The sequence below is a fragment of the Aythya fuligula genome, chromosome 17 (genome assembly GCF_009819795.1).
Source record: "Aythya fuligula isolate bAytFul2 chromosome 17, bAytFul2.pri, whole genome shotgun sequence".
In the NCBI taxonomy this organism is placed as follows: domain Eukaryota; kingdom Metazoa; phylum Chordata; class Aves; order Anseriformes; family Anatidae; genus Aythya; species Aythya fuligula.
In genome coordinates, this window is record NC_045575.1 from 334493 (window position 1) to 349265 (window position 14773).

Below are 14773 nucleotides of genomic sequence, written 5' to 3' on the forward strand. Positions count from 1 at the left end.
ATTTAGGTTTGAAATTCTAGTAGCTTTTTCCAGTCCTCTTTAAAGCATGTCTGAGCCAGCAGTGTAACTCAGCATAAAGCTTCCTACATTTTGTAAACTACAGCTACTTACTGTCAGACTGTGCAAGTCAAAGATCAAATTTCACTTTCTTATTGGAGATGGAGTAGGAAAGATAGATCACTTCTTTCTACTGAAATCTATAAAGTCTATAAAGCCAGGCTTTTGTGTCTCTTCCTGAAGAGAGCAAAATGTTTTCCAGGTGTCTTTCCTGTTGTGCTTTGTCTAAAGAAGCCACACCTTTACTAAATAGCAAAGCTGTATTTAATCTTCTGTTTGAAGAACCGGTGTGTGTGTGTATTATGGTACAGGATAAAAGAATATTTTTTTCACTTTCTTTGCCCATCATTTTAGAAATACTTATTTTGCTGAGTTAGGTAAGAGTACAATCTGAGTTAGAAGTGGCACAGCTGTGCTTAGGAGAGACTGTCTTCATCCTTGCCTTGAGTGCTCTGAGATTGTCATGCAAAGGCTGGGATTCTGCTTGTGCCATAAATCAATCACCTTTGCTGCTGTGAGCTGAACAGTTCCAAGCAGACATGTCAGGGTGTATGGGCTCTGCCCCATGTGTGAGCAGGTGCATCTGCCCCAGCTGAACTTCCCTCTGACTGAATGGTGTGAGAGCTTGCCTGAAATAGGGGATGTATCCCTGGCAGACTGTCTGCACCCTTTCCTGGCCCAGGAAGTTTTCTGTGTTTGGATTGTGCTGGCAGCCACAGAGATGGCAGCCAGCAGAGATAAAATTACAACTGTTTCTGCTTCGGTTGCAAGGGTCCCTGTGCTTGCAGTTGTGCTGTAGATTTGGCTGGAAGCGTGGGTCTGTGCAACCATTCTTCTCTGGAGGAGCCATCATAGGGCTTGTCAGTGTGGAGTGAGCTCATTGGAACATGTGCAGCTGGTTAGTTGTGGGGCCAGGTTCTCCTCCTGGTTACCTTGTCAGGAGTCTGGAGTCCTTCTACAGGTATAGACATCACCAGGTTTGTACTGTTGCAGCCTGGCACTGAGGTGAAGCTGGAGCAGAGCTCGTGCCCAATAGTGAGCACAGCTTTTCCTCACCGTAGTGCCACCGCCTTCCGTCTCCAGCAGGGCTGTGAGCAGCCAGCATGTGGAGTCAGTGCCCCATCCCTGTGGAGTCAGTAAGATGCTCTGTTGTTACCCAAGTCTGTCACCACAGGTCTACCTCAAGCATGCTGAGTCACTTCACAGAATTGCTTTTCCAACAATGTCCTTGAGGTCCCGTTGCAGCTGCTTGGCCTCTGAGGAAGAAGACGTCATGCATTGCATTTTTGGAGCATCCAGGGGTCTGTCTTTTCCCTACAGGGCAGGCGCAGCTGGCGTCATGGTATGTGCCAGGCCCCAGAAAACATCCATGGCTGCTAAGGGTGCATGTGTTCAGGAAAGGCTAAGAGGAGAATATATGCTGTTCCTTACAGCTTCATCACATCTGACTGGAGTTCCAGAAGTAAGGAACAGACTGAGAAGGGCTTTGCTAATTGATGATTTATATTAACGGTTAAAGCAGGCACTGCTAATAGAAGTGTAAGAATGACGACTTTAGGGTGTGACTGCTGCTACTGTATTAGGCAGCAGTTAGCTTTTACTTCTTAAGCTTTTTTTCAGAGGAAGAGTTTGGAAACTCCATAAGAGATCCTTTTGTCAAGAAATTAGCATCTCTGTTACTGATATCCCAGAAACATCAAGAGACCACATCCCACTGCATAAGCACTATATATATGTATTGCAGAGATGGTAACTTTGCAGGAGTGTCCTCCTATTTTTATGTTAAAAAAAAAAAAAAAGAAAAAAAGTTTCTTATCATAAAGGCCAAGTGGCAAGAAGAGGTGGTACATCTACATCCATAAACATTTTTAGTGCATGGGATTACCTCTTCACTCTTTTCTCCGCTATGCCTTCCATCTTTCTCTGGGGTCTTTTAAAGGACCTTTTGAGTCCTGAAGGTGCTTTCAAGAAATTGAAACAAGCTGTTCTTTGGCTCAACCTCTGTGAGAAACAACTTTCAAAATCCCATGACGTTTTACACAGGACTTAAAAACAACAGAGTTGTTTTTGCCAGTCTTTGCCTGGCCCACATGTTTGGCTCTGTTGTTGAGCTTACAAAATTACAGGTGTACTCTTACCAGTCCATATAGTTCCCATATATGCTTCCACTTCAAACAGCTGGTCCTTGAGAGGCATCTGATTAACCACTGGGACTCAAAATGTGACCCGTGATGTACGTATAGGTTCCAGACTTGAAACCCTCATTTAAAAATGCAGTGCTTGCCTTTGCCTCATTGATTTCAGCCTCTTGTTGCAGCTGGTAGTCTTGCAGATTAGGAATCTGGGGTGAATTCTTGCATACCTTGGGGGAAAGCTTGCTTTCCTTGGGGAAAGCTTTCTCACTCCATATCAGAAACAGATTCTTTGCTGCAACAAAGAAGACTTGAGTACCAGCTGTTGGGAAAATGCTTTCTGTATGAGTTCATCAGAAGATTCTGGGTCTTCCAGGGCACTAGTGTTGCATCAAATCTTAGACTGAAAAACCTGCCTAGGTGAGAGGGTGAGATCAGTGATGTGAGCACCATAATACTTGACCATTAAATAGCTGGATTTGTATAAGAAAGCATAAATTTGTTGCCTTTCTCTCTGTTTTTAGCAGCTCTTTAGAGGTCAGCTTGACTGTATTCAATACAGATTTGTCCAGTTCAAATGTGAGGCTGCATGTGAAAGCAGAATGAAAGGAAATCTGAACAGTGGAGGAAATTTGGGAGTGCACTGAAAGCCAGCCACATGCTTTGTTTTGTCTGGACTTGTGACTCAAAAGGGAAATGTAATACTTCCTGAGGATCTCCTTTAAATGTCCCTACTTGACCTTCACACTACATGGATTTTAGCTGAAAGAAATGCAGCCTTCTGTTTTTAATTACTTCTCACAGTATCTGCAAAACCTAGTATTCTACTGTGGCCTGTACCCTGATTATGGTACAAGAAAAGATGTGGAAACCTGGTCTAGATCCACAACTCGGGGATCAGCACTTCTTGGTTTTTCAGAAGGCCCACCTCAGCCAAAGCTTTTCCCATATTAAGTTTCCCAGTAAAATGATATACAGCTTTATGAGCAAGAGTAACATTAGGATCAGACCCTGCTCCAGAAGGACTGTGCAGAGGTGCTTTGGGAAGGACAAGGTTGGCCTGGAGGATCCTGTGCAGGAAGAGGAACATCCAGGGTCAGTGCCAGGGAGCTCAGCTGCACATCTTGTGTGTCTGAGTGATTTCATCCAAGAGTGATGGAGGTGTTAAGCCTTTGCTTGTGGTGTAGTGGGAAGAAGTAAAAAGGACTGCATTCCTTTTTCTGTGCAATACTATTAATAACTGGTGTCTGCAGCATTGCTTCTGTTCATTGATGTTCAGTTTGCTGCAGTGCCTAAACCTGCAGTTATAACAATGAAATACAGTTCTTTAAAGAGAGACTCATTGAAAACGGCAGTTTCTGTGTAAAAGACTGAAACCTTCTATAAATAAACTGGATTTGACAGGGTTATTGATTCCAGTGTGGGTTTTTGTTTTGTTTTCCAGGCAATAATTACCTGAAAGCAAAACCATTCCTTCTTTCTGTGTACAGATAATATACAGGAGGAGAATATTACCTGCTGCTTGCTCTTTGTTTTCAAAAGCATGCCATACAAAGAAAATGCTGGATGTGGTACAGACATACAAACCTCGCTTTTGAGGGAGGAGGGAAGGGTGTTGGTGAAGAATGTTGATGGGGCACCTACTGTATTTGGGTGTGAATTTTGCACTAGCACACAATCACTTATCTCCAGAGCTACTTGTCGAATATTGGTGGATTCTGATCAAATAATAAAGGGGCTTAATGGAATTGGAGATAAAATGCAATTTACAGGCACTGGATCATGTTGGTAGGTCCTGAAAGTATTCATTCCCTGCTAGGCTACTGTCCTGCCTGTGTGCACAGCAGTGGCGCAGTCCATAGCTGTAAAACAAACAGAATTTACATGCTTACATGCAGAAAGAGCTTAAATGCTTACATAGTGTTATATTACTATTAGTCAACCTTTGTGCATCCAACAGAGAAAAGGTTTCTGTCAGATGTCGGCTTCATATCCACGTTAGGTCAGTTCACATCCATTTCTTCCTCTTGACTAGGTACAGTCCCAGTGTCTCCTACAACATATGTTTTAGTACCTGTCTGCCTCATGACCCAAGCCTGGCTTTTCAGGAATGATGTAAACTGGAACAATAGAAACTTGTTAAGGCTTTGTGTCCCTACAGGCCAATATCAGCTGCAAACACAGGGTATATGTTCACATTCCTGTGCTTGTAAGCTCATAATATTGTTTAAACCCATCATCTGGAAAGGCTGCAGTTCAAAAAGCGGTGATGTGCTTACTAAAGACCTAGAATAGCACAAACACCAGGCTGTTCCCAAGGTCATCAGTTGCTGACCTCTACAGCCAAACTCAACTCCTGTGAACCCCTACTCTAACAAGAGCACGAGCTTAGTATGGAGTCACAGAAAGGCCTGGGTTGGAAGGGACCTCAAGGATCACCTAGTTGTAACCATCCCGCCATGGGCAGGGTGAGGGCTGCAGTTGAGGCTTCTGTATATCACAAGTGCTTGGTCCATACTGTGCATTTCCCCACCTCAGCTGTGAAAGCTCGGTCTCTGATCGGCCCTGATTGGTGTCCGTATTTGGGGATTAGGGCTTCCATGCAGTGGGGTACCAGGCAGAGCATTTTCACCTTGCCCTTTTTAGGATTATTATGCAATGTTCTCATGTAAGGAGGCTGTGCAATCAGTCAAATGGTTGTTTTAATGTAAACTAATTGGGAAATGACCATTCTCTGGCATGGGTGAAATATCTAAGAAAGACATCTCTCTCAGTCACCAGGTCCCTATTAATTGTCATTCTGTGACACGCATCTGCTTAACATCAGACTCTTCACATTATTCAGATGAAAAGCCTAAGCTGTCTGCTGCCTCCAGGAAAACGAGAGCAATTTGAAACCCTTTTCAGAACTCCATTCTGTACCTCAGCTTAGCGGCAGAAGAATCTGCTTTCTATTAAAGTGATAAATTACAAAATTGAAGGTGCAAGCAACCCCCACTGTAAAATTTGTCTTTGTCAGATATATAAAACATTGATTTTCTTTGTTTGCTGATGCACAGCCCCACTGGTATGAAGCTGTAGTTTCCCATCATCCTGCTACCAATCAGAAATTCGTGCTAGCACAGCTAAGTCTGTTGCACATGCACAACCGATGCCAACCTTGTATCCACCACAACATATTGATGCTTATGCCAGTACATATGGGAATATCTCTACCCTGTTGGCCCGATGTGTGAGCCACATAGAGTTGCCAGTGGATGCTGTTATGTGGAGGATTTTATTAAGCATACAGTGATGAATTTATCTTCCCAAGTTGTATTACTAACCCCCTGAAGTGAGTCATTGGTAGCCTCAGCAGATGTAATCACCAAATTGCTCCCAAACGCTGCTTTAATGTCAAACTATTCAGTTGTTCCAGTGATTGCCCCTGAGAGTATTTAGAGAGTACCGGTATTTATCTTGCTGGAGAAGAGATGCTGCAACCAGCCCATGGGAAGCTGGAAGTGCCATAGGCTCTGTTCATGCAGGTTCCAAGATGATCAAGAAGTACATCGTTCAGAGCATTTGGATCAGTTAGCAACCCAGACTGCCACAGAACGTAACACGTGGGAAGCATGGGTGGGACTGCTGTATCAGAGGGTAGAGGTAGCCTTTCTGCATCTGTGTGCGTGAAACGATTCATGCGTACAATATGAGCAATCTCTGTATCTGGCAAGTTTGTTTTGTGCACAGACAGCCTGAGATCTCCTGCTTTCCATTTATGCCTCTTTTCCCTAGCTGTAAGATGTTAACATCATCTGAATCTCTGTCTAGATGGCTCTTTGCCATAGCTTGTCTAGCAACTTGCATATGTAAGCATCCTCTTTTGTAAGCAGCACCAGCAGGGAACAGTTTGACTCGTGTGTTTCCAGAAAGGCATTTCCAGTCTTTTCCAGGTAACATCAGAAGAGCTACTGGTGGTGGTGGCCTGTCTTCCAGAATTAATTGAGGTCGCTGAATCAGCTCTGCTTAGGGTTGTGTTGTGCTGGGATTTAATTTTGTCCCAAGTGGCCTAGCAGTTTGTTCTGTGCAGCAACGTATGTGTGGCTCTGCAAGGTGTCTGTATGTGTGAATCTACAAAGTCGTAGGTGAGTCTAGCCCTGCAGAACTTCTTGCTGCCTGTGCACTTCTGAGAAGCTATGGCCTGATTCATGTCCTATGTGTGCAGAACAAGATTCATTTCTTACAGCTTGTCTTGTGCTCCCCTGGAGTTAGGCTGGTGTCTTTATCAGTGCTACTGTGCTGAAGCCTCTCTCCAGTTCTGTGGTGTTCAGATTGCAGTTAGTTGGCATGACCTGCAAGGTGCTTTCAGTTGCACCCCTTGCACTCATGGAGTCCCTTTTCATGGGAGAGCTTTTGATTTCGTGACTAGGGGTATTACACCCAGGACAATGAAGCATGCTTGCTCCTTACACTGAAAGCACTGGTATCAGCTGCACTGCAGGGCAATCCAAGCCAAAGTAAGAGGGGATTAGCAAAATAAAACAGAAGTATGCCACATAGGTTGTTCCAGCAGCTGAACTCAGAAAGTAAGAAGAAAGGGAGCAAACCTTTCTTCCCGACAGCAGAACAGCCAGAGGGGACCCACCTGCTTGCAGTCTGGTGATGTGGTCAAGCTGCTCTTCTCCCAGTCACACCACTCAGTGCAAGATCTTGCCTGTTAAGAAATAGGAAGTTTAAACAGGTGGTCACAGAGCTCTGAATGTACTGCGTGAACAGGAACACTAGCCTAAGGATGCGTTGGGAGTCCACAGCCAAAAATAGGAAGAGACCGAGACTGCCTCTTCATTGGTAGTATGCTGTCTCAAATAGTGAGGACAATTGTTCTGAGATGCTGTAGCTACCTCTGAGGTGGAAGGGTGGACTGGAACTTTCCAGAGATCTGATGCTAGGGTGATCTCTGTTCAGTCTCACCTTGATTGTACCTTTCTGAAGGTCTTTGAAGAGATGGCTGCTGTGTAAATGGGTCGCAGCAGGAGCTGGGTAGCAAAAGAAATGCATATGCAGGGGACCATGGAGTGCTCAGGATCAGAGCTTTGGAGTGAACGGCCATGCTGAGGTAGCAAATACATGCTGAGCAGAAGCTCTGCTTTTGGCTCTTTGCCCTGTTGTCCAGGTATATATATATATAAAAACTCTGGCTTTGTCAGGTGGAAGGCAAGCCTGTGTCCTGGTAGATAAAGTAGGCAAAAGAATCCGTTTCTCAGACAGTTTGTCTTGTTTCTCCGTGGTAAGAACTCAGGTTTTCAAATAACCACTTATTTACAGTATTCCCAGGGGACAGGGAGTCCAGCTGCTGAAATCCTGTTGTCTTTGCTGCAGTCCCAGGATTCTTGGGGGCTCAAAAACAAATGATACTGTGATACAAGGACCTTGATGCTACACAGTGAAAACTGTGCTCTTGTGAACATGGTATGATTGGCCAAACAGAAGTACGTGAAGATGTTGGTGAGTGCATGCTGGCCTACTGGTTTTGCAAGATAAGCAACAGAGGCATCTCCCTGCTCTCCGCTGAGTGCTGGCTGCAGGTGTGCGAGTTTTCCAGCAGGGGTATTCAGTGGCTGTTGACCCTGGAAAGAAGAGATTGAAGAGACTGCATGATGGCTCAGCATCCTGCATGGTTATGTCATGTTACACATGCTGCTGGTGGTCTCTGTGGATGGGATCTTTGGCACCAGCCTGCAGGGTCTGAGGATTCTGTCACACTGCCATGAGCTTACTGGGTGGAGGGTGGAACAGGGCAAGCATTGGTCCGTGATGTTCTCTGCAGGTGAATATGCTGTCTCAAAAGCTGCTATACACAGGATTGTTTGCAATGTTAATAGGACTCGATGTAGATGTTATAGTAGTTATGAGAGGTCACTTAGGTGTGGCTGCCTTCAGGGGAAGTGTTGCTCTGTGAGCCATCCTGGTTCCTGGTGTTATAAATGGCTCAGTCTTCAAAATAGCACTATAATCAAAGTTTATAATTTATTAAAGGAATAGAGGTAAGCAAACAGCGCTGGGTGCACCAGGAGTCTCTGCTCCACCAAGACGCACACCGCTTATATCAAGCAGCTGATTTTTATGCTCCTAGGCTAATACATATTCATTACTACTTCTAAAAAAAACAGGGTTATTATAATTAGTTTCCGGAATCCAAACCCTCCTACTGGAGCATGTGTATCAGTCTACGGTGGTGTCTATGCGGGTCTCTCATGCTGAAGGCTCATAGTCTTCCTCCCTCTTCTCCTTCTCCTTTGTCCAACTTGGCTGTATGTCAGAGACTCGTGCAGCGTCCCCTCCAAGCTTTGTCTTTTAGTCGTTCTTCAGCTTTCCCTGTCTCCTTAATTTCCTGGCCAGATAGCAGAGACTTGCATAGTGTCCCATGCAATAGTCATAATAGTTAGCAGTTATTCTGAAACCCCCCAGATATCAGAGACTTCAAGGAAAAGCCTACAAATACATTTCCCTTCAAGCTCTCTATTGACACGAATTGCTAAAACGTTCCTTTGCAAGATACAAGAACTATATACATTAACCACTCTGTTTTTCTTAGACTTGTGGTTATACAAGGGTATGTATGACAGAAGATCACATTCATCACACCATGCGGCCCTAGCATTGTTCCATATTGACACGAATCAGATGAACACATTTCACACTGGTAGAGTGCAGTTTTCTACAGCTACTGCTTCCTTTGTTTCCTCAGTGGTCTCTGCATCTTTGCAGTCCTGTCCTTCCCCTGTACCACATACAGACATGCTGTGTGCTTCAGAGAAAAGAGATAATCTTAGCACTGCTCTCCTGAGTCAGCCGCATTCTGCTGCCTCCGCCTGGGCTGCCCTGAGTGGTGTAGAACTGCAAGAGAGCAGCTTTTCAAGCTGGCAGTCACGTTCTTTCCAGAATGGCCTTTTGTGGCTGTGATTGCTGGGACTGAGGCCATCTGACTTGTTTCCATGAGATCTTGTACTTACTTTTTCTCTCTTCTCCCTGCAGGCAGCGTCCTCAGCACTGAGCAGTCTGGGCCATGTGTACACAGCCATTGGGGACTACCCAAATGCACTGGCTAGCCACAAGCAGTGCGTCCTCCTTGCAAAGCAGTCCAAAGATGAGCTCTCTGAGGCACGGGAGCTGGGAAATATGGGAGCAGTGTACATTGCAATGGGGGATTTTGAAAATGCGGTGCAGTGCCATGAACAACATCTTAAGATCGCCAAGGAGCTGGGGAACAAGCGGGAGGAAGCCCGAGCCTACAGCAACCTCGGCAGTGCTTACCACTACCGGAGAAACTTCGACAAAGCCATGTCCTACCACAACTACGTGCTGGAGCTGGCCCAGGAGCTGGCTGAGAAAGCCATTGAGATGCGAGCTTATGCTGGCTTGGGCCACGCAGCTAGATGTATGCAGGACCTGGAGAGAGCTAAGCAGTACCATGAAGAACAGTTGCACATCGCTGAGAGTCTGCAGGACCGAGCTGCTGAAGGCAGAGCCTCCTCCAATTTAGGTAAGGCCCTGAAGTGGAACAGAATTTATCAGGAAATGCACTGACTATCAGAGCTGCTACCAGGATCCAGGAGGCTTACTGTGTGCTATCTTTAGTTATCCCAATTCTGCCAGACCATCTTCATAAAATAAACAGGCACTTCACAGATTGTGCCAATGTAATGTGTTCACGTTCAATTACTCACCTGCTCAGAAAGCAGCAGAAAGCCCAAGGTCACAGCAGAAGGCAGATGAGAAGGTACAGTACATTTGAAGAGCTATTCAGGTGACAGAAAGAAATGTAAGAAGTCTTGCACTAAGGCAAGAAATGATGTGGCTTATTACCTGGCCATTACTTTGGGAGCTTGTCGGCTTGCTGCCTTGTAATTTGGGAGACACGTGGATCTAATCCTAAGTTTGTGTTCAGAATGTGCACAATAAAGTAATAGAATGTAGGAGCCATATGTTCTTCTAAGAAGAGACATGGGCATCCTACTGGCAGGCTGAGAAGGACTGAATTGCAAAAATCAAAGTGAAGTCCATTTCTCCTCTTTCACAGTGCCGGATGTGGAAGCAAACAAAGACGTGTTTGCATCTCTGGCCATGAGATGTGGGTCTGCACTGCTGTCAGTGCAGCTGTTGTTAGGACGTGTTCTGGCTGCACGACTCAGCTGGGTGTATGCAGCTGTGCAGGGAGGGACAGAACAGGGCTGTTGCTGATATAACAAAATAAATGTTTGCTGGCAGCCCCTGAATCTCAGCTCTTGGAAGCTGCCCCGTGCTGTAAATTAGCTTCTGTTTCTGCCTGGCAGTTGGCACTTGATTCATTTGTAGATGCTAATTGTACTCTGATGTTATCAACAGCAGGTAATTGAAAAGGGCTTGATGAATTACTGAAGTTCTTGTAATAGCTGATTCCTCGAGAGCTGAACGGATAAGGGGAACTGGAGATAATGCAACAGTCCGAGCTTTTTGATTAGTGGTGCAAACCTCCTCCTTCACACGAGTAAGGGAAAATGAGTGAGGCAAAATAGGTTTGAGGCAAAAGTGCCTGTGGGGTGCTTAGCGTTAGAGAGCACTGAGCATTGCATTGATAGCATTTCTGTTAGTGTGACAGAGCACTCAGCAGGGAGGATGAAACTTTGTGTCTGGCTTCCCTTACATTTATGCAAAGGCTTTTTCAAAGTGCAATGGTAGATGCCTCTAGCAAAGCACCAAGTACATCCCACATCTCTGCTGCAGTTGTAGGGCTGGTCTTGGGGAGATGTGTGGACTTGCGTGAGATCCACTGGTCGTTGACAGGGACAGAAGGGCTCGCATGGAGAAGTGGGACCTTGAATTGTCCAGGCAGGGAGCCAGGGGAGATGTAAACTCTGGATTCCTGTAGGAGATGGAGATGTCATCCTTGGTTGTGCTTGGGGAACGTGCTGGCTTCCCAGCTTGTGGTCAGGATTGAGGGAATGTTCCTGTTGCGGTGGAGTTTATCTTAATGTGTTTTATTTCCAATGGAATCCGACCAATGGAGTGTATAGGCTGTTGGTGGATACTGGGAGAGTGCACAGCCACGTTCAGCCATGAGTGCCTCTAACATGGGGATGGATCTATTCTGAGTAGCGCAAGCAAACCTCTAGGGTTCAGAAACAGTCATTAGCCTCCACTCTGAAGCACTTGCTGCTTTTTGGAGAATCACCCCACTTCTTTCTGAGCAAATCCAAGAAAGTAAGGAAATACAGTGTTGGGAAATGGAAGCTGTCACTTGGTTTTGTTTTTCTTCCTCGTGACAGTTTGATGAGCTGTGTAGGGTTGTCCATATTGTCTCCTCCCATTTTTTCAAGCCCCTTGTCATTGGGCAGACCACATCTATTTACTGGATGAAAGAGCTTGATTCGTGTTCTGTGATGTTTCTTCTAAGTGCCTGTATAGTCAGTGTAGTCTGGCTTTGTGTTACTCAGCACTATTACAGAAAAGTGGTACAGAAGTGCTGAGATGAGATAAATATCAGCACTTACAGGGAACTGCTAAACCTGTGGTAGTTGTTTTAACTCATCCCAGAATGAAACAAGCAGTGCTGCAGAAGGAAGTGACTTGCTCTTGTTCTTCAGTTTTTGTGGGTTGTCACTTGCATTTTTAATTCTCTTACTGTTTTGCTGACTCAAACCTAGTCAGGTTGGGACTAGAAAGTTCATCTTAATATGATTATGTCTTACAGGAGCCTTGAATTTAATGATGCATTCAGCATGCAATCCCAGAAAATAATTGTTTAAAAAAATGTTTTGTTGCAGCAGAGAATGTTTTACTTGTTTGGATTTAAGCCTAAACATAACTTTAGGTTGGTATGCTGACTCAGCCAGTCTACACTTTGTATTTGAATAGTTTCCCTAGCTTCTGAGTACAGGATCTCACGTTTCAGCTGTTATTTGGCTATTTTTCTATGTTCCCTCTGTCAGAGTTGAGTTACACTGGAAAAAGAGAACATGCAGTTCTTGTTGAGAAAGTCTATTCCTGTTGTTAAAATACATCCAGTACCAATTAAAAAGCCGAGTCTTAATTGTCTCTTTCATCTAATCCACATGCAAAACAAAACCTCATCAAAATAACCATGCTGACAGGCAAAAAATGTATCTAAACGTGTGTTTCCAAGCCAGAATGTTAGAGTTGGCCTCTTTGCTGAAGCAACAGAATTTTCTGTTTGCATTTCACTGATTTAGATGGAAAGCTCTCCTAAGTGTACTATCTAATGCTGAGCAAGACAGACACAGAATATAACATAGCCCAGCTGCTGTAGCGCTCTGCAGGGAGAGATAATGCACTCTGCGACTCGGTAAGCAGAAGGTAATGGACTGAGGGCAACTCGCAAGTTATTGAGCCCTTCACAACAAGGAGATCTGGAGCTTAACCAGAAGTCTCAGATTGTCAACCTTTGCAAAGCAGATGGTGTTTCCAAATGCCAAGGCTCCATGTAGAGAGCTGGCTTTTCAGCCTCTGCAGAGCTTATTAACAGTTCCTCTTATGATGCAGAGAGGACACTTCAGATTATTATTAAAACACAGTTTAAGTCTCTCCCTAGGTGCTTATCATCTTTTTGCAGTTACAAGAGAACTTCTGCGCCTCTCTTTTATGTGCTTGCTGCTCAAAGTTGGATGGGCTGCCTGTATTAAGGTAGAGGCACATATGCTTCATTTTGGTCTGTAGAACCTTGGTTTATTTGCAAGTAAAGAGTATTATAGAACATTTAGCCTAGTTCCACAGATAATCATTTCAAATCCCCAAGTAACTTGTAGGAGAAAGTAAAAGTCAGTGTTGTATTCATAGACAGGGAGAAGCTTTGTGTGTCAGATAAAACCTTGGCAGATGCTGAAGCTGCAGCAGCCCCAAACACTGAGCTCTGCGTCTCTGTGAAGTGTGTGTATCTTGAGGTGTGTCATGTTGGAGGGCAAAAGAGTGTCTATTTAGGATGTACAAACAGAGGGCTGATTATTCTCAGGGAAGCACAACTGTCAGTTTTTCTTAATCATCACAGCAAATTCACTAAAAAGTACAGTAATAAGATGATGACGTTCTGGTTTTGCTTGAAGAAAGTTTTTGCGTTACAAAAAATTGCTTTTTCAGCATCTGTACTTCAAAACATTTAAGAGACTTTATTGGGTGATCAATCTTTAATTTTCAGGTCATCATTAAAAAATAAATAAAACACACACAAAATGTCAAGAGTAAGAATGTAAAAACTATTACCTGAGAATTTCTGCAGAGATCTTTTTAGTACTGAAATTACCCCTCCAAAACCCAAACAAGAATAACCTCCTGAAAGCCTTAATCTTTCTCTCTCCCTAATATTACAGGGGAAGGGGAGCTGTTTGAAGGGGTAGTGTGTTCATGCATCAATTCTTATTCTGAAATGTTGCACCTCAGTTAAGGTAAAACTGCAATATTCAGCTTGTAAAATTAGAACTATATTAATTTCATTGAATATGGTCTTGGGAATATGTCAAAATTGTTAAATTCTTACCCATAGGATTAGTATGTATTTCTAAATTTTAGCTACCTTTTTTCAGTTGTTGTGTCTTCCATCATATTTACCTTCGTAAAGTGCTCACTAGAAAATTCAGTGAGCCTTGATGTAAAATTCAGAAGATGGCACAGCGAATATGATGGTGTCTCTACACACCGCCTCCTAGAAGCAACATAAAAAGCTGGAAGATGAGGGAGTGTTTTGAGTGCTCTATACTGGACTTGCAGAGTGCAAAGTTGTTTTGAGTTTGCAGCTTGTTCCCTTTAGAGGGTACTGAGGCAATGTAGTGAAGATGCAGGCGAGCATCGTGAGGAGCAAAAGTCACAAAATGGTTGTTACATTGTCCCCAGTTGCTGAAGGAGTGGGGAACTCACCCAAGACCCCCTTCCCTCATCTCTCTTTGCCCGCAGGCATCCGCCAGCTGCAGGGCGTTGCGTCAGAGCACACCCAGGCCGTGGATGCTGTCAGGCTCTCCAGTCAGCACCCAGAAGGGGGCTGGGATGTTGTTCTCCCACCCTGTAGGTGGGAGACCTACAAAACCACTTTTTTTCAACTTTCAACATGTTTGCATTTCACTCCAAAAGAGCAGCTTCAGTCAAGAGCAATGTTATTTTAGTCTATGCTGCAGGCTGTAGCACGGCTGTGACTCCACCGTGACGGAAAGGTTTGTTCTGCTTTGGCCGATACTAACAGGAGACTGAAGCTCCCTTTAACTTCTGCTCCAACCCCCTTCCGGGCTCCAGCCCAGGAACTGCAATCGTTGTTTCAAAGTTAGTCTGACATTTTCCCTCTTCCCTTATCAATTTGTTGCCTGGATTGGAAAATCGGTGATTTAACAGGCAGAACACAATTACTTTGCTGATGCTCTATACAAGTATTCTACACAGTTCTATCTGTATTCATCATTAAGGAAAGAAAAAAGAGCTTGTGCATGAATGTAATTTGCACTAATTTTGTAGCAGTACATGCTATAAGGCAGTAAAGGCTATCTCTTTGTCTCCCCTCAGGTCTGCTAGCTTCTGGGCTTGGATCTGTTCTGCTGTGTTCTTTATATGCTATTTCAAGGATATAG

The 14773-nt window shown here is 44.3% G+C and overlaps 1 protein-coding gene across 5 annotated transcripts in view; it reads left to right on the forward strand.

Annotated features, from left to right (window-relative positions):
• The window catches only part of TTC28 (tetratricopeptide repeat domain 28), a 152319-nt gene that overhangs the window by 95431 nt on the left and 42115 nt on the right, over window positions 1-14773 (forward strand). For all 5 annotated transcript variants that reach the window (XR_004254001.1, XM_032199208.1, XM_032199209.1 and 2 more), the window contains one exon: window positions 9207-9714. Coding sequence is in view for 4 of the 5 variants with exons in the window: in XM_032199208.1 (XP_032055099.1) it covers window positions 9207-9714 (508 nt within the window). In the remaining variant the exon portion in view is untranslated. The remainder of the gene's footprint in view (window positions 1-9206; window positions 9715-14773) is intronic.